The 18,504-nt window shown below is 42.8% G+C and overlaps 1 protein-coding gene across 8 annotated transcripts in view; it reads right to left on the reverse strand.

Annotated features, from left to right (window-relative positions):
• Positions 1-2,337: 2,337 nt before the first annotated feature.
• Positions 2,338-18,504, reverse strand: part of si:dkey-237h12.3 (teneurin-3) — a 152,595-nt gene continuing 136,428 nt past the window's right edge. For 7 of the 8 annotated variants that reach the window (XM_034598497.1, XM_034598495.1, XM_034598494.1 and 4 more), the window contains 8 exons: positions 17,411-17,565; positions 13,144-14,021; positions 11,471-11,646; positions 10,635-10,870; positions 9,617-9,913; positions 5,306-6,917; positions 5,050-5,180; positions 3,736-4,488 (listed from right to left, as the gene is read on the reverse strand). In XM_034598497.1, the coding sequence (XP_034454388.1) occupies positions 3,736-4,488; positions 5,050-5,180; positions 5,306-6,917; positions 9,617-9,913; positions 10,635-10,870; positions 11,471-11,646; positions 13,144-14,021; positions 17,411-17,565 (4,238 nt within the window). Of the gene's footprint in view, positions 4,489-5,049; positions 5,181-5,305; positions 6,918-9,616; positions 9,914-10,634; positions 10,871-11,470; positions 11,647-13,143; positions 14,022-17,410; positions 17,566-18,504 lie in introns of all 8 variants that reach the window. The other variant, XM_034598492.1, reaches the window with a different exon arrangement.

Consider the following 18,504-nt stretch of genomic DNA (forward strand, 5'->3'; position numbering starts at 1 on the left):
CCTTTGTGATTTGTGTATGGCTTGTTGAGATTTGTAGTTGTTTTATTCGTGCTACAATTTGTGACGGAAGTTAAATAAGCCCTGAATTTAAATCCATACTGTAAAAACTATGTGAATATGACATTTTTCACATTTATTTTCATTTACCTCCAGGCCCAGGTTGTTTTTTTTTGTGGTGAGAAGTTCCACCTTTTATCAGCTAAAGGTGAGAAAATGCCGGAAAAGTGCGAGTGAAATGTAACAGCATTGGTTGTCAGGAAAAGTAGGTCTTGTAAAACTCACGGAGGAACGTGTTATACAAATTAACATGCATGTTCACCGTCAGAGGAGGGGAATGTAAAGTGAAGATTTAAAATGCGTGAAGCCGTTAGAAAAGCAAACAACTGCACACTGGTGTTTTATTTACCATCAGCTCATTAGAGCAGCTCAGTCTGCCCGGCTGATGCACTTGATCATGCATTTCTAATATCACATTAATAATTTCTGCATCACCACTATAAATTCAACTTCACTTTAGATTTAGTGCAGGGTTTTTCTCACTCGCAGCTTTACGTCATTTGATTTTAATTGAGTTTGAGCAGGGGGGGGGGACCTTCTTAAAATATTCAAACTCAAGGCCAAGCTCGTCTCAGAAATCCCAACATCCACCTGATTTCAACTTGCATCGGAGCGAGATTTATAGTTATAGATGCTGATTCCTTTCAGTAACCATCATTTTGATACAAGGTCACTGTGCTGCACAAAAGTCAAAATCATCGACCTGAATAAACTCAAGTTGTGTAACGTCAAACTCGAGCATATGATGAATAGCTTGTCTGACTGTGATTCCATATAGATCACAAAAAAATCATTTCATATCTGGTCGTGTTATTCCATATGTCGACCTCTGTGTTACATACATAAATCGAGGCTTGACTGAATTATGAAACGCGCCTCATTTTTTTTTCCCCCGTTGCTCTGATGTAGTTATTGCACGATGATTTTAGGCCTTTGATGTTACTGCGAAGTCGTGCCATCTCTTCCACGAGCCTTTGAAGTTGGTCTAGTTGCACTGCGTAGTGAGAGGCCGCGCTGCCGCTCTGGCAGTGCCTACTGTGGTCACAGTGTGATACTGCAGCAGCACCGTTGATCATTTTCATATAACTGCTTTATCTATTCCATTTGATGTCTCTTTAAATTAACCTGCAGTATCTAAAAGTGGAGCACTTTTGGTCTTTTCCCCCCCTCAACCCTCTGGCTCACTAATCATCGTTATTTGACCGGATTATTTGAAGCCGGGGCTCAAAGCAACAATATATTCTCTGGCCTCATGCAGAACAGGGATAAGTGTACTGCTACCATGACGTATGTAGATAAACAGTCGGCGTGGTGTCTCTGTGAACTATGCTCTTTGTACCACTAGGGAGCATCAAAGCACCTTTAAGAGAATGAAAGATTTGAATGCTTCATGTTTGACAGAGCTGAGTTTGTGTTTGAAGATTTTCCAGCAGGGGTTTGAAACTCTTTGTATGGGTGTATCGGAGAGGTTGGTGGGGGGGGGTGTATAAGTTCAATGTAATTTTTGTGTGAAGTAACAATAGAAACAGGCTCACAGGGGAACTTTAATAAGACGTTTCCATTATAGGTTGGTGCTGAAGAGGGCTGGGATACCCGGAGGGAGGAGAACTTTGAAGGCATGTGTTTCCGATTTTGAGCCGAGCAACATTCAAAGGAGATGCTCTATATGTCATTAAAGCACTATTTTTATTTAAAAACACAATATAAAGAACGTGTGGGATGCGGGAGCTGTGTAGACGAGGTCAAAAACAACAGCATAAAACAACCTTTGAGCACAGAGTATTCTCTCCCATTTGGTTTGAAATGCCGTTTGAAGTTTACCATGAAAAAGAAATCAGCTTCATATGGAGGGGCTGTTTTCAGAATTATGCATCCCATCATCAGAAACTCTTCAATGCTTTGATGAGTGCGAGCGCGGAATAAAAGCCAATCACAGCCGCCCAAATATAATTTCAAAAAAAATTGGAGCTATCAAATGTTCACACACAAACTCATACCTAAAATTGTTTTTGATTACGATGCTGACTGCGTAGATTAGGCAATTTTTTTTCCGGAAACACTCCACATTTCAGGCAATTGACGCCGAAAATGTCCTTATATTTCAGCTGACTTCAGAAGACGTCTTTTTAAGGAATTAATGTAATTTGGATGTTTTTTGAAATACTGAGATCATAAATATGTTGATATGTATGAATATGCAAATATCTGGCAAGACGTCCTAAAGAATGCACTATATCCAAATTAGTGTCCGAGTAACTCACCACCTAATACCAAGTCTTTCACTTCTTATATTTATTTTAAAACTGAGCAGTTTATCTGTGAGATGAAAACAACAAAAAAAGAAGACTGTTCAGTTCTTCACAAAAACAACACACCGAATAAAGAAACCCCAATATCATTTTAATCCATGAGTGCATGTAACATTCAAACAAAAAAAAAAAAAACCATACCTACCGAGAATATCGACGTGATCTATATTTGGATCCACTGTAACCTTGCTTACGCGTGATGGTTTCATGAAATATTTGTGTTGATGAAATATTCATTGGACAGGAAGCCAGGTCAAAAGGCATTATGCCCAACAAACATTAAATTTAGTGGAAATAATAGTTGACTGCATGTTACAGATACATCACCACTTGTAAAATACTTGTCACCACATGCACAGGTTTCTGTTAATTACTTAAACAGAGCATTGTGAAGAAGCCCCACAGTAGCCACATTGGGAGGAATGTAACTGAAAAGAAAAAGGAAAAAGCATGTCTGGAAAATAAATAAAATAAAAAACAAAATCTAAATCTGATGGAACTTTTTTTTGTATATGTATAAACACAACATAAATTACTGTTAATATGACTAGTACAGACATTTATTCAGTTTCTTAAAAAAACAGCATAAAACTCTTGCATAATTTACAAAACATGGTGTCCCTGTGCTGTCCAAGACACAGCTGTGCCTTTGTCTCCCCAGACAGAGTTCGTCGTACCTTCGCTGTCCTTTTTCTTCCACGATGAATATTGGGTATTTAAACAAAGAAACGGTTTCTTTTTTTCTGTTTAAAAGCATCTCAAGAGAATAAGACATGTTGATGTTTACAGTGCTAAATCTGGTATACATAGTGGCTGTTTGGTGAGGATATCTCTAATGTCAGAAGTCTCTGATTTAAAAAAAAAAAAAAAAAACATTTGCTCAAGGACACTGCTCGCTCTGGGCGTGTGAACTCATGAGCCCTGTACTTCCAGAGAAGTGCAGATATGCATAATGTAAACATTTCCTTTGCTCTTAGAATACTTTGTTGAGACAGACTTTTCTTGATTTAAAACAAAAAAACAAAACAGAAGACACCTAAACTAGCTCACGGTTTCCCAAACACACAACTATGTCTCAGCTTGAGAGTCCAGAGTCCAGAAGGCTTGTGCTACAGAGAAACTGACCTGTAATTGCCATATTAAGGCTTGGTGTAGTTATACATTTACTCTGTAGTCCCTAGATCACAATGCACAGCATTGCTTTTGACCGTCTGTATATTTTTTTTCCTTTTATTTTTGTTTTATAGAAAAACACATGGACACTCGGGATACATATCGGCAACCTTTGATTACAGCTGCTCTTCATTTCGTCCGCTGGCATGTCTCTACCAAGACTGTGTCTCTTTGGCAGAAATTGAACGGTGTAGTGTTACCTTTTCCCAATTTCACTTTGCCGAAGAAAGTGAATGTTATTAGCACTGTCTGATAATTCTGGGTACTGCTCGATAGAGAGCACATAGTACCCATCGAACCCCAGCACTTTTCCACTGCTCAGAAGCTGCCTCTTCTCTCCCTCTGTCCAGGGGCGGACCCCTTCCTCGCCCTCTCGCACTCGCTGCTGCTCCCTTGACCACGCTCCCGCGAGGGCGCGCTGACGAGCGAGCTCAACAACCCGCGCTTTCTCCTCGTCCACCGTGGATCCATATCGGATGTGGAGAGCTAGAGCCCCAGCACGAATCTCCACATCTGCAAAACGGCGAGTCCGACTATCCATGACTGTGGTGGACTGGGAAACGGTTACATTGACGCCGTTCTCTAGAGTCTTGTGCCCACTAGTGAGGTGCATCGCGGCAAGGTCGGCATCGGGAAGGCCCGGCTTGACAAAGTAGTGCGTGTCCCGTCCTTCTATGGTGAAGTGGAGGTCTTCCAGATAGAACGCGTTGTTGAGGATCGTCGCAACCTTGATACAGTCCTCACTCGCTACGTTGAGTGTGTGGGTGTGGATGCTGCCCTTGTAAATGGCAAACATGACTGCTCTTCCGATGGGAGACATCGCCGCAGAGAACCATAGCCAAGACTTTTCACCTCTGCGACCTCGGCTGAGATGGACCTCCGGCAGCCGCTCGAATGACAAGAGAGAGTGCGCTTGTCTGGTTACTTCCTGCTGGACCCCAGAGATAGACTGCAGGAAAAGTGCAGTGAAACGTTAACGTCTGAACATGGCACAACCCAGCTCTCCATGCTATTTAGAACCAGCTCCTGCTCTGCTTCACATAGTTTTTCCTCCCTGTCTGAGATAATGGTGTTTTTAAGCTGTGTTCTCAGGCCAAAAGTAGATAAATCTCCCGTGACAATTTTACTGCAACACTTTTAGTGTAAAAGCATTAGACCAAAGAAACCTGGCATAAATATCTTCAAAAGATTGGTGTAACAATAGCAGCACCAAAATATCATATATATAAAGTTAGAAAGTGTGAAAGTGTGTTCAGCTGGTAACTAAAACCAGTCAGAGGAAAGTACACTTTGCTTATTTTGTGTATTATTATGCAAATATAGCCCAATTAAAACTGATATTCTTTGAAATACAGTGTCAAAATACTGATGTAGAAGACAAAGTATTTTTCTTTTTTCTCTGTCTGAACTCTGACACTGTAATACGCATTTTATCTCGATAGTTGTTTTCTTTTCCACTATTCAGTTTATTTTGTGTTTAACATGCACACGAGATGTTAATTGTACCCACCGGCAGATCATCCCACAGCTGACTCTTCCTCAGTTCATAGGATGGCATGCTTAAATCAAATTTCGGCACTGGAAACCCAGGAATGGTGTTGTGAAGATGAAAGCCAAAGGTTACCAGCCAGCTGTTCACATCTGTGCAAGAAAAAGAGATGAAAGGCAGAAGGTTCCAGGTTACAACGCGTTTGCGGATAAAATAATTTGTGGAGAAATTCATCTGCAGGAAATATACCTGCAGGTCCAACTGCAATATCTCTTACCTGCCACATACTCTCGCACTTCATGGACCTTGCTGATGGGGTTGTTATTTCTGAACATGTATAAATTAAAAGGAGCAGGATCTTTGCTAACTTTTTTCCAAGTAGATACATCTGGAAGCGTCCACCTTCCCGACATTATATCGTAGTCCTGCTCCCCAAAGTGCAGCAGCTTGGTCAGGGGGTCGTACAGTCCTCCGTGAAACCCGAGCACAAGCTGGAAGTCGGGGTTAGAGTCGAAGTAGACCTCACCGTACGCCGTGTACTGCAGCTGTTTGACCAGGAGTCCGTTGCTGGTGAAGACAGCCAGAGGTGTGCCGGTGTTATCACAGGCGATGTAGAACTCCTCCCCGCTGCTGATCTCCATAGCAAACAGGTGGCCTTGGAGGTCGTAATAGAGCGAGGTGATCTCTGAGCTGGAATGGTTGTATACGTGTGTAATCCTGGCCGGGTAGCTAAGGTCTGCGTAGAAGTACTGCAGGTGTTGGCCCAAGCTGGTTTTGGTGGATACTCTGCGGCTGAGTCCGTCGTAGCGATACTGAATTGTCCAGCCGGCGCTCTTGCTATAGACCCGCACCAAGCTTCCTTTGGAGTTGTACTCAAATATTTCTGCTCCTCTCTGACGGAGGAAACCGTCTTCATCCATTCTGTATTGAATATCTCCGAGACGGGTGATGCGGTCCCTCAGGTCGTAGCGCAGAGGCAGAAGTCTGGCGCTGTTCCCTGCATTCAACAGGTGCAGATTTCCATTAAGGTCGTACGTGTAGCGCCACATGACTTTGTCGTTCAGGTACACAGTCTGGAGCTGTCCATCTACGTCATACTCATAGCTGTACTTGGTGGTGTTCGCAAAGGGACCAATCTTGATCTCCCGCTTGGTGACTCGGCCGACGTCATCATACTGGAAAGTGATCCAGTACATGAGTGAGCGAAAGATCTCGTACTGGATCTCCTTGATGCGTCCGTGTGCATCGAAGTGCTTCGTGTAGGTCATGACTGCCGTGGAGATGATCTGATTTATGTCATAGTAGATCACCCCGAACTTCCCAAACTGCTCAATCTTCCCCGAGATGTCGTCAAACTGGTACAGATCGATGGGCAGGGGCGTTTCGTTGATGACGCCTTGCACGCTGGTGACACGCAGACTGCTGTCATACGTGTAATCGAAGCGCGCGTTGACCATGCCGTCCTCACTGAAGCGGAAAATCTGCCTGTCCACCAGGGGACCGACTTGCCGATAACGAATGGAGCAGATGAAGCCTTCATTTTGCAAATTGACGGTCTTCAGCACGCCCGCCATTTCGTCGTAGGTGAAGCTGACCCTCGTGCTGTCGTACAGGATCTCTGACAGTTTATTCTGCCTGCGATACCTGTACAGGACCCTGCGTCCCGTGCCGAGGTGGGCCACTCTCATCAGGAGGCCGTCTTCGCTGTAGTCCACAGCCACTGAGGCGTTGCTCTCTGGGGGGTGATACAGGTTCCTGTAGTAGCCCACTGAGCGGATCGTCTGCATGGTGTAGCGGGCCACACTTGGCATGGTGACAGCAGAAAGCCGGTCGAGAGAGTCGAAATCAAATATGTACTGGCGCTGACTGTGGAGCAGGAGCACCATGGACTGGAGGGGAGAAGAACAAAAAAGCAAGTGTCTTCTTGAGTTGCATAATTTTTATACATAATACATATGGAGTGCAAGCAGAGTGAATATAAACTTTGTTTGAGAAAAGAAAATGAAAAATGCACAAGCTGGTGTTAACTATTATGATGGTGCTGCCAATTGTCTCATTTGTTACTGCAGAATATATACAGCTTTAGATTTGAGTCCTAAGAAATACACAGAAAAATATAGACTGCTGTTAAAAACGTTTGCTTAAGATACAAAGTGTCTTTTATGATCATCTTGGACGATCAATACATTTGTTACCATGAGCAATGTTTACTTTGAACACTTTCTATTTATAGAGGCTTGTGTAATTCCTTTATTTTAAAATGCCGTTTGGAGTGAGGCCCGTCTTCTATAGGTTCTCCACATCCTCCGTTTAAATGTCATACTCAGTCATCCGTCACTACATCGAGGTTCCCTGTGCTCCCTGAGCTCTCGGTGTTCCTTAAGTCAGAGTGTTGACACGGCCTCTGCAGGTCACGCAATGAAAGGATGTGGCCACTGAGAAAAAAGAGCTCTGCGTGTTTCTATAGCGTTTTTCCTATCAAAAGAGTTTGACATCTTTTATTTATGCTTAGTATACATGCGCCATAATATGCCTTTGAAACAAATCACACAACTGTTTCCAACAAAACAAACACATTTTTAGTATTCAGTCAGGAAGATGTGCAGTTCTAACAACTTACTAAATTCAGAGACAACACAATGGGCAACAGATGATTACAATAATTAGGCAAAAAAAACTATTCCTGTACCAAAACAGAAATGGGACCTTCACGAAAGAAAAAGAGGTTGCCTCTTAATTTTATGCCAATTTGAAATGAGGGTAAAGCAACACAGGGAAATTGCTCAAATTGCAGGAGGTGGGAGCACCGAGGAGTGTTAACTGTGCAGAGAGCTGAAGGTGACTGAACTTCACCGGCACCAAATCCTGCTGCATTAAACTCTGGTGATTTGAATTATCATAAATATATACATGAATAAATAAAAGCTACTCTCATTTGCAGCGTATCTCACTATTTTACCATTAGTTTTTTAATTTTTTATAATAAGCTATACTGCTGGAATACATAATATTCAGCCGTCTTAAATAACAGTTGGGAATATTTTCAATAATCTAAACAGGGGGGCAGCATCCATCTTGTACTGTTCTCTTCTGAGGATATGAAAGAATTGGATTTGATGGTTGCATAATACTGTTAATGCTCACGTCCAGTGTGTTGTTTCAGTATTTACTCAGTTATACTTCTCTCTAACTGTTGCTTCTGTAAAATAGATTGGGGGTTTATTATACTTGTGGTGTCCAGCTTGTTTTCAGGTCCAGACTGCTACCAATTCAATTTCAGCCACTCCTGGGCACAGATCTAAAGATACCACCATCAGCTGCTTCCTGCAGGAAGTCTAGACACCACGTCTCTCAGTTGCTGAACCCAGGTGACTTTTTTTTTAATAATAGACCATTTTCACATCAAAGAGTTTTGACTTGTCGTATCAGGAACAGCGAAGGTGTAATTAAAGACATTAACTATCTCTCGGATGTGTTAATTGTTGCAGCTATTTTTAAGTGAGCCAGGACGATCACCAGTAATGAGCTGTCACCGTTGCACTTTAGCTGAAAGGGATCTATTGGCAGAAACTGAATAGAAAATAATCCTAGCGATGTTTTCACTTGTGTGTAATAAGTCTTTTTCCTGAGCCCTTTATATTTAAATACGTTATATTTACATCGGGAGCGGGTCCTCTCTACGGAGGCTGCCATGTTCAGCTGCAACATGCAACTTCACCACTAGATGTCACTGAGTTCTACGTACTGAACCTTTAAGTTGTTACCTCTGCTAAGGTGGTTATATTTTGCTGGTTGGTTTGTTTTAAACCCTTTAAATTTCCACTTTCTTTAACTGTGCAAGGTGAATATTTAAAAAAACTCCCTACGTGAATAACTTACAGATCTTGATGAAAGAATGTGTGTGTAATGCCTTGTGCATCCTAATAAAAATCAGACTCTATCTGATTTGAATGTGGTTTCATAAGGGAACTGTTGAGCCTTGGTGGATGAATGCGCTCATAAATACATAATCACCTTCTCTTTAATAGTCTGTTGTTTATTGAATATGTCTTTATTTTTAATGGATTCTTCTGTTTCTAAACGAGCGACTGATCTGTGGAGAACGGTATTTCTCTCCCATGCATGCTGAGTGTATATTGTGGCCTTATGACATTAAATCTGATTGTGATGCATGATATAACCAGGACTTCGTGTGTGGAGCAATGTTGATAGATGCACCTGTGCTTTTCCTGCTGTGACAAAAATATCTGCCGTGGAAAAAGGCCTGTTCTTGTTTACTGTGTAGAGGAAGTGCAGCTCGTAAAACAAAAGCTACACTTCTCTGTGGATATACTCAAATTTTTATATCTTACGTATTTGAACGATGCTCATAAATCTGCAGTTACTGTAAAACGATTACTACGTTTGCTAAGTACCTCTGTAATAAGCGGAATTATACGCATTGGAACTGGTGATTACTTCAAAATAAGTGTCTTCAGGGTGACCTCTGCTACATGTCAGCGTCTTGATTCACCCTGCAGCGATAATGACTTCCCTGCAGGACAATATATCTTCTATATTGCCTCCTCTGGTCATTTTATTTGCTCACCTGCTCTAGGTAGGTGTAACTCCATATCTTCCCATCAGCAAACACCCTGGAAACCAGGCGGCCCTGGCTATCGTACTCCAGCCGCTCAGTGGTGGGACCTCTCTGCAGGGCACTGATTTGGCCGCTGCTCGTTCGGCTCACGTTCACCGGCAGGAGCTTGCTGCTGGGCACCCAGAGCACCGGGTGTCCCGCTGTGTCGTATATAATCTTTAAGAGGAACTTCCTGTGGTCATCGTAAATCTTCTCAGTCCTCAGGGTGCGATCGTAGTCGACTGAGAGAATGTTTCGTCCATTCACCTGTGGTTAGGATTTGATATAAGAAGACATAAGACAAAAAAAAGGACAATACTTCTCATAAAACTACTGATAATAATAATTTTGCTGTTAAAAATAACACATCTACACATAAATTGCACAATAGCTCAATATGAATAAGACACTTCTGGTTTTGATAACACTGCTCTTTGTCTGCCAGGCTCTTTAATACACTGACTTTCACTACAGTTGTCACGGAGATTAACACCCCCTTCACGAGGCTCTTTAAACTGAGACACGCTGGCAATTGTTCAGGTGAGCGTAAATCACAACCTCCTAAATTTACTGGAGATGAAAATTACTGTGAGGCAAAGGAATCGCCCAAGTTAAGTTCATAAAGTCGTGTAAGCCATAAATCTAAGAGTCACATTCTAAGGAGAAATAAGAGGAGGTGAACTCGTGTACGGCACCGGAATATTGATAATGCTCTATATATAGAACTAGATGTTGATGTGCCCCATGAATTTAAATGGTCACAAAGAATTGGAGCTATGTAACAGTGACGCAGCCACACATAATTTGCCGGACACTGATTATCAGTGTGGGAAACCTGGATCACCCTCGTATTGTCACTGCCACAGTCCTCCGCTGAGCTCAGCAAGGTCACAGCGGGAAATATCCACTGGTGTTTGGACAGAACGTGTCAAAGATCATCTGCATGTGCATCAGAGAGAGAAGGGGAAAAACTAAATCAAAAACGTACCCGAAGCTTGCGTCCAAACACGATAACTTTCCCTCTGGCTTGTTCTTTGCGGAAGCGCCACTCAACCAAGTTCTGCCCACTCTCCCCTGGCAGGCTCATGTTGCGTCTGGCCACAGTCGGGTTGGCAGCGCCCGCCAGGATGTGGGGCTCGGTCTGGTAGTGGGTGTCCATCCCGTTGGCGTAGGTGATCCTCAACGAGTTGTCAAAGCCGACCTGATAGCTGCTCCTACACTGATCTGTGAGGAGTGAGCAGGAAGCGTGACTCACAGCAGAGGAGTCTATACAATAAAATCTATACAAATAAATTACTCAATATATAAAATTTAAATAAAAGTGAATATTTTTAAATATAAAATACGTACAATATGAAAATATGTGCAATATATTGTGCAACCAACACATATATAGGTTATAACACATCAAAATTTATATTATTGATAGTTAAGGCACTAAAAACAGATTCTTGGCCATTGCCCCCTGAGGCTAATTTGTTCTCAGATGATGGACAATGGAATCCACCTATAATCTTAAATACTAAGAACTCGGGAGCAAACAATTTTCCGATCAGAGGAATGAACATGAGTGATGTTGTGAAATAACTGGACCATCTGGCTGTGGCCAAGAGTAGAAACCATTTAGACGCGAGGTTGATATGTCTCCCTGACACCCAAACCCACACGCCGAGAGAGTAATCATTTACACTGTCGTCTGTCAGACCCTCGGAGCTGTAATGATACACGACTTAAGCTTACTCAACATTGCCCCCGTGACCCCTGACACAATGACAAATAACGGCTGAGAAAATAGCGCGGAGAAGATGAGTGCCATTTCCTCACCCTGAGCCAGAGTGTAGAAGGCACGGATGGTGGAGGTGTTGGTGGTGATGCTGATCTCCTCCTCCGACATGGAGCTCTCGATGTCCACCGTCAACGCGCTGTATATGTCCGTGTACAAGTTATTCACCATTCCGGTGGGGAACGTCACGTTCATGAGCCGCCCTTCACTGTCGTAGCTGTGTGACAAAGAGAACATGGGATGACAAAGCACTGATATGTACGAGGGCTCTCAGTGTATTCAATTATCTCCTCTTTTGTACTTGTTGTGTAAGAACTTTCCTGTAATTAAAATGTCACATTCTCTTTCTTCAGAGCGGAAGAAAAATGAATGTCAACCAAAGTCACAATCCAAATATTTGATGGGGGAGAATGACACATCTCCTCAGTGATAATTTTTATGCACACACACAGAAAAAAAAACACAGACTGTAATAAATTTCAATTATTTTGGGATGATTGATGTGTCAGTATAATCTCAACTGAATGCTTTGCTGTTTTAGTTATAGTGAGGATATCATTCACGGCCTAATGTGACATGACACGGCTCGTTTTGTTCAATTTGACTTCTTTTTGAATGTATGCACGGCGACACATCGCGTCCCCAGCACTTCCCTCTGCCTTCCACATCCTCACAGAACACGACGCATTCGGGTTAAGTGAGAACTACTTGGGGAAAAAGTAGTAAATGTTGTTGACACTGAGTTATTAAAGTCTTAACTAGGCTATTTTATAGATCTGAGGCACATTTTATAATTAGATTTCAATTACATGTTCACCCTTGAGCAGTTTGCAGGTAATGTGGTTCCCAATTATAGAGTAAACCTCTGCTCAGATATGAAACCAGACACAGGGTCACACACATTTAGTCTTTGTGCCTCACGCAGTAAGGTCGTAGCTAAAAATTGAAAAGGAAGATAAAGTCAGACCCAGTTTTGTATTGTGTAACCAGCTCATACAAAAGTTTATTGAATTAATTCCTCAACTGCAGCGTAGTTAACCCTCTGAAAACGGACCTGTGGCTAACTGGCCTTGTTTAAATCGACATAAAAATAATAAAAGCATTCATTCTTTTTGCAGCAGCAAAGCCAAGATCTCTATCTTCTGCCTCATCGCCTTGTTCAGTAGTGAAAAATCTCAAATTACTAAAAAGTTTGCACAAATTACTTATGGAGTGTTAAGAAATAATTTATTCATGCTTCTATTTTTATAATTATTCAGGATCGATATGTTTTATATGTTTATTTAGCTCAATTTGACAAGAAATGTATCTAATTCTTAAATTTAAGACAATTTCAGTTTGTTTATTATCCATTGTGTTTTATTGACTTACACAACTTTTAGCTTAGGTTGAATAGATTTAAGAAAGAAGAAGCGTTTGAAGATAAAGGATTTCACAGTTAGCAGAAATGTCAATGCAGGGACTAGTGGTTCATTTCTATTCCAGGGCTCAATTAATACTGCACCGTCATCTGAGAGGAGCCGGCACGGATGCTGCTTTTTTTTATTCTTATACTTAACAATATCTGCCCGAATGCAAAGAGAATTTGTTAACATCTTTGCATAAATATGTATGAGATGTGCTTCACTTGAGCCATGTGTAGGTTTTCCGGATGTAGAGGGCTGAAATGAATCGGAGCCCAGATCATGATCTTGCCAGTCTTCATCATACTTACTCATAGAAAGTCGTCCAGCCAATCTCTGATGTCTTTGTAGCCAGCAGGCCGTTGTTACCATGGTAGGTGAGAAGAACCAGCTCCTGTCCCTGTGTCGTGAGAGTTTTCAGCCTGCTATTGGTGCCCATGGAGAGCCAAATCACCTGGTTGTCAGGGGCAACGATACGCACCGGCATGCGGTTAGGATCTCTGCGGATTCTCAGGGTGTTTCCGCTGCTGTCGGTAACAGCTGTGATGTCGTTCTCCGTGCTGTAGCTGAACGTGAACTTCAAGTCTCCGGTGAGCAGGCTCGCCGTGTGCTGGTGGGTGCCATTGCTGTCGAACGCGTACAGCTCCTGGGCGTCGGGGGAAGCCACCTCGTATGTTCCGGCAGTCAAAGTTGGCCCGTTTCTGCTCACGGCCCGGATGCGGATGTTGCCCAGGTCTGCCACGTAAAGGGTTCCATCTGGAGCCGCCACTAAAGAGGACGGGGCATTGAGCCTGGCATCTTTGGCATAGCCGTCCCCTGTCTGGTAACAGTCGCAGTTGGCATCGTTCTTGCAGTCGCAGTCAGAGGGAGCTCCGGCCAAGTGCGTTATCTCGCCATCCACAGAAACCTTCCGGATCCTGCTCATCTTTCTCTCATCTGTCTCGGCTATGTAGATGGCGCCGTGGAAAGATATGGCGATGGAAACAGCGGATTCTAGAGGGGTTAACTGCGCCCTCTGACCGCCGGCCACTCCGCGGTCCATGCCAGCCAACGGGCAGTGGACAGGGCGCCCAGCTGCGATGCTCACTTGACCGTTCTCTGTGATGCGCAGCACTATGTTGTTGTCCAGGACATACAGGGAGTTGTCCATGGGGCTCACCGCCAGGTCTGTGGGCCACTCCAAAATCACCTGGAATACAGGACATTATCGGATTAATATTTTACCCCCTACAGGACGAAATTACAGCGTGATTACACAAATCAAATAAAATGTGATTGCTCCTTACTCACAGCATTCCAGACCCAGGCTTGATTTAATTAAATTTTCACATATATTCAATAATTTCTAGTTCTTGTTTTTTATGATTAATAAAGTGCGGCAGTGACTCGAGCATGAGCCCAGTTCATGGGGCTGAAATCAATGGAGCACATCTCAAATTTACATATTATGTGATCTAGTTGTTGATTAAGCTGGTGTGGGATTCAAACACGACATATTAGTGACAGTGTAGTCTTTCTCTCCATTATGCACATTTATCAAACCTAGACTGTATAATTTCAATGAGCCAGGAGGAAAAAAAAGAAATAATAAGTGATGATAGAGCCTTGGGGAGTTATAAGTTTATCTCTTATCTTAATGGTTTAATCCCTCCTCGCGTTGCTCAACTTGTACGAGCACTGATACCAACATTTTAAGCATAATTCTGACCACAGCGAATTGTTGAGATCATTCCCGACTCTTAACATTTATATTGCGACTGAGATTTAAAGTATCAGGTCTTTATTCCCCCGTGCGACTGTAGTGTAGCTACAAAATAACCTTGAGCCTGCACTTCACGCCTTCCTGCACCATTTGTGCTGCACTAACTGGAGCTGCAACCTGAGAGAGAAACTCCCTGTGGGTAAGGGAAGTGGCTGAGGTCAATTAAGTATATAAAATTAAATCAAGTAAAATACACTTTACACATTAAAAGAAACTAGTGCAGTGACGTCCCCGTTTATAAACAGACTTTGGTGCAGAGTGAAGTTAGAAAGCTTTGTGTTCATCCCACCTGGTTTATCTGCAATGAAGATTTTATACCCAATGTTTCTCATAAAATGAAACTGAATTTGCTTCATTACTGTTCACATGTGTGGCTTGTATATAAGTTTGAATGATTTTCTGAACTAGTACAATTATTTTCATACATTTATGACAAATCTTTGGACCCATGTTCACAACCTTTCAAAATAAATGCTCTGTAATTCCGCTGTAGCACCGCAGCAACAAAACAAACGTCCTGCTCCTACTTTGAAGAGAAATTGCCAGACAGGAAGTTATTCTGTTAATGTAAAGCTATTACGTAGATCTTTACCCTGTCGCAGGTTCAACTCGGACTCAGTCGGACTGTTCGCACGCTGCCTGACCCGCACGCCACTGCACTTTCCCGGGTAATTTACCCAGTTTGCGAGATATTTGTTCCACGTCCATTTGTGGAATTAGGTAAATGATATTAACTACATCTTGGAAATGTTTTTTTACTTTTACAGTCTGCTTGTCAGAAATGTGTCGGCCCCGACCTCCGAATACACAACAGTTCTGATTAAAACTGTAAAACTGCTTGTGAACTGTGCTTTTCTCCACAGGGTGATCAATAATAAAACACGGCGCCTTTCAGGCTGCCACCAGTTAAACTGCACTGAGCCAATTCTCTGGCTCGGATGCCTGAGGATCATACAGTCTCGCCAAAACAATGTCTTTACCGGCTCAAAGCAAATGACTTGGTTAATTAGCAAAAAAGTGACAAGCTTAATCCTTTGTCTTCATGTTCTCTCCCCCCCCCCCCCCCCCGCCTTCACGTCCACCACCCACACATGCTGCAGAGATTGCTTTCTCCTCTGTTTACATTGAAAATACTCTTATGTTGCCAAAAACAGCCTTTCATTTTCTTCCCGGCTTTTATTTGTTTTATTCTTTCAATGTATTCCCATTGTTATCTAACCTTTTAAAAACGGACACAAGAACACGTGTGATATCTGCCGCCCGGGTCATTGGTTTTGGCTGCTGCACTTCTTCCTATCTCCTAAAGTGTTTTGTTTGTGCTCTTTCTCTTTGGAGGCTGATCTGCATTAAAACAGAAAACTAATTAAAATGTAAATTGGATAGTAAAATGGATGGAAAAGCAAACAAACAAAGGAAGAAACAAACAAAAAAAACCACCCTCCCACTTATGTAACACGTGTAAGAGGCGGCAGAACCTGATCCTGTGGCAATTTCCTTCTCAACAGTTCACTCACTTTCACTCGGCAGAGAAAAAGGAAATAGAAGATGCGGTGAAGGCTTCCTGTTTAATATGATAAAACCCCTTTTTTTTTATTATCCCTCATTATTCATCTTAAGTAAGTCCTCAAAGCTGTGAAACTCCCTTAAAGGGGGAGGGTTATTACGCACAGGGAGCTGCACTCCTCCTCTGAATGACCATTGTGCTGTATAGAGCTATAACCTATTGTGTAACGACAGGCCGCTGCTTTTATGTCGCCTTATTCGCAGATACTGTAGATGGTAAATTTAGTCGGACAAAGCCGGCCGCCATCAGGAGCCACTGAGGAGAAGGTTTTATGTGCAGCAACAGAGCTGCTTCATTATCATGTATGGCGTAAGTGTCCTCAATCCCTGAATTTCTAGTGGAACACTAAACACTAATTCAGCTCCAGCCACATCAAAACAAGGCCCCCAAAACCGAATAATTATTCCTCCCTTCTTATCGTCTGCCGTGACCTGAAAACTCATCTCTTCAATAAACACTTGACGTCCCCACTTCCTGCCTGAATCACATCCTCCTCCGAGCACATATTTTTTTTCCCGCTGTACTTTCCGAGAAAAATACTTTGCTCCTGTTTAGAGCTGGAGGAGAGAAGAAAAGCAAAACGCATTTTCTTCATCTGTTGTTGTTTTCTCACCTTATAACACTTCATTCTAAGAATTTTATCTTTTTTCCACTAATGTCACCGCTACATTCTTCAGGGTAAGATCTGTCAGTCAAGTGCCATCTTTCATTTAACATTTTATTTTAACCAGGAAATAATCGGTGGCATAAAAAAAACAACCTCCCTGGCCCCGACAGGAAATAACAAGGTGACTGAGTGAAAGAAGACAAAATTTATAATATCAGAATTAAACAAAAATTGAAGGATCAGTTAAAAGATCACATCCTTGAAACACACTAAAGAGCCAGGTTAAAATGAATTACACCCTATTCTAATATTATCCTCCTACAGCAGCCGGAAAGATTATTTTTATTAGTTATTGAAGTAGGGTGAATTATAATAGAAAAACATAATAATAAAACGCCCCCGCGTGTCTTGCTCTCACTCAAAAACCAATTGCCCCTGAAAGATTGTCATTCATGGAAAAAAAAACATATATTGCACATGAAATATATATGGAGTTATGTAAGGCTGCATATTAATGATGAGTCACGGGTGAGCGAACTGAAGCGGGAGATAGAGGGGCAGCGGGGGCACCGGGTGGCGCTGTGACATGCTCCGTGTGAGGCAGGGTTGACGACGGTCTGGTACGTGCGTGAGGGACCAAGTCACCTGATTGATGTCCATGCTGTTGTCACAGGTCAGGGGGCGAGCCGACGTCAGGTCGTTGGAGCCGAGGAAAGTGGAGAGGATGCCGTTCTGGTCCACCTTTCGGATCGTGGTGCCGTCGACAAAGTAAATCAGGCCGTTCTTGTCCACGGCGATGCCTGTTGACATCACGTAAGAGAGGAGGAGAGGGGGGGGGGGCAGAAAAATGAGAGGAGAAGAAGGGACGGAGAGCAAAAACAAACCATGTGATAACAGGACAACAAGGTAGATACACGGCATCTCCGCTTGCATGACTCAGTGGACGGAACACGACGGATACATGTGTCAAGCTTGCCTTCCCATTATTCAGGTCACTGCAAAAAGCACACCCATCAATAATTCACGGGCTGCTTTTCTGGTTTTAAATAATTTCTCAGGCAGAAGTGGGAAAGGCTGTATTCATACGGTATACGTATATGCACTTGCCACGTCTTGTAACCCCGCGCTCTAAAAAAAAGACCTCGTGAGGTGGGGGGTGTCACTGAGCGGTGCTTTGGGGCGATTTTTTGACAGCGGCAATCATCAACAATCTGCACACCATTTGAGAAATGAACGAGCCGGGGAGCGGAAATGACAGCTCCGGCCAATTTTAGATGAAAGGGGTGAAAGACAGTTGCCATGGTGACAAGTGTGGACTAGATTGTCTCAATGATTGAGTGCAAGCTCAGAGTCGTAAATTGCAGCCAGTTTGGATTTACATGCGGCGAGACTATTTTTCAAACTCCACATTGGTTTTGACGCAGCGTGGCTCTGGGGTGATTTCTGCCGACTGAGACTCTGATCTCAGGAACATGAACATTTTGCATATTGGGAGGTTATGTTTGGGGTTTTTTTCGGGGGGAGGGTGGGATTTAAAATATTCTGAAGAAGCATTAACTTCAGTTTTACCTCCAGAGTACAATTTATTTTTCATTGAAGTCTTTAAAAGCGTCTATGGGAAGGTGAGTGGTTTGGTTTGACCTGTGGCTGGGTCTGCGCAAGATTGCTTTCTGCTGAAACATTGACGAGCCCGGGGAGCCCACGGTGAAACCTTGGGAGCTGGCTGTTTGACAGTCTGA

The sequence above is a fragment of the Hippoglossus hippoglossus genome, chromosome 10, assembly GCF_009819705.1.
Source record: "Hippoglossus hippoglossus isolate fHipHip1 chromosome 10, fHipHip1.pri, whole genome shotgun sequence".
Lineage (NCBI taxonomy): Eukaryota > Metazoa > Chordata > Actinopteri > Pleuronectiformes > Pleuronectidae > Hippoglossus > Hippoglossus hippoglossus.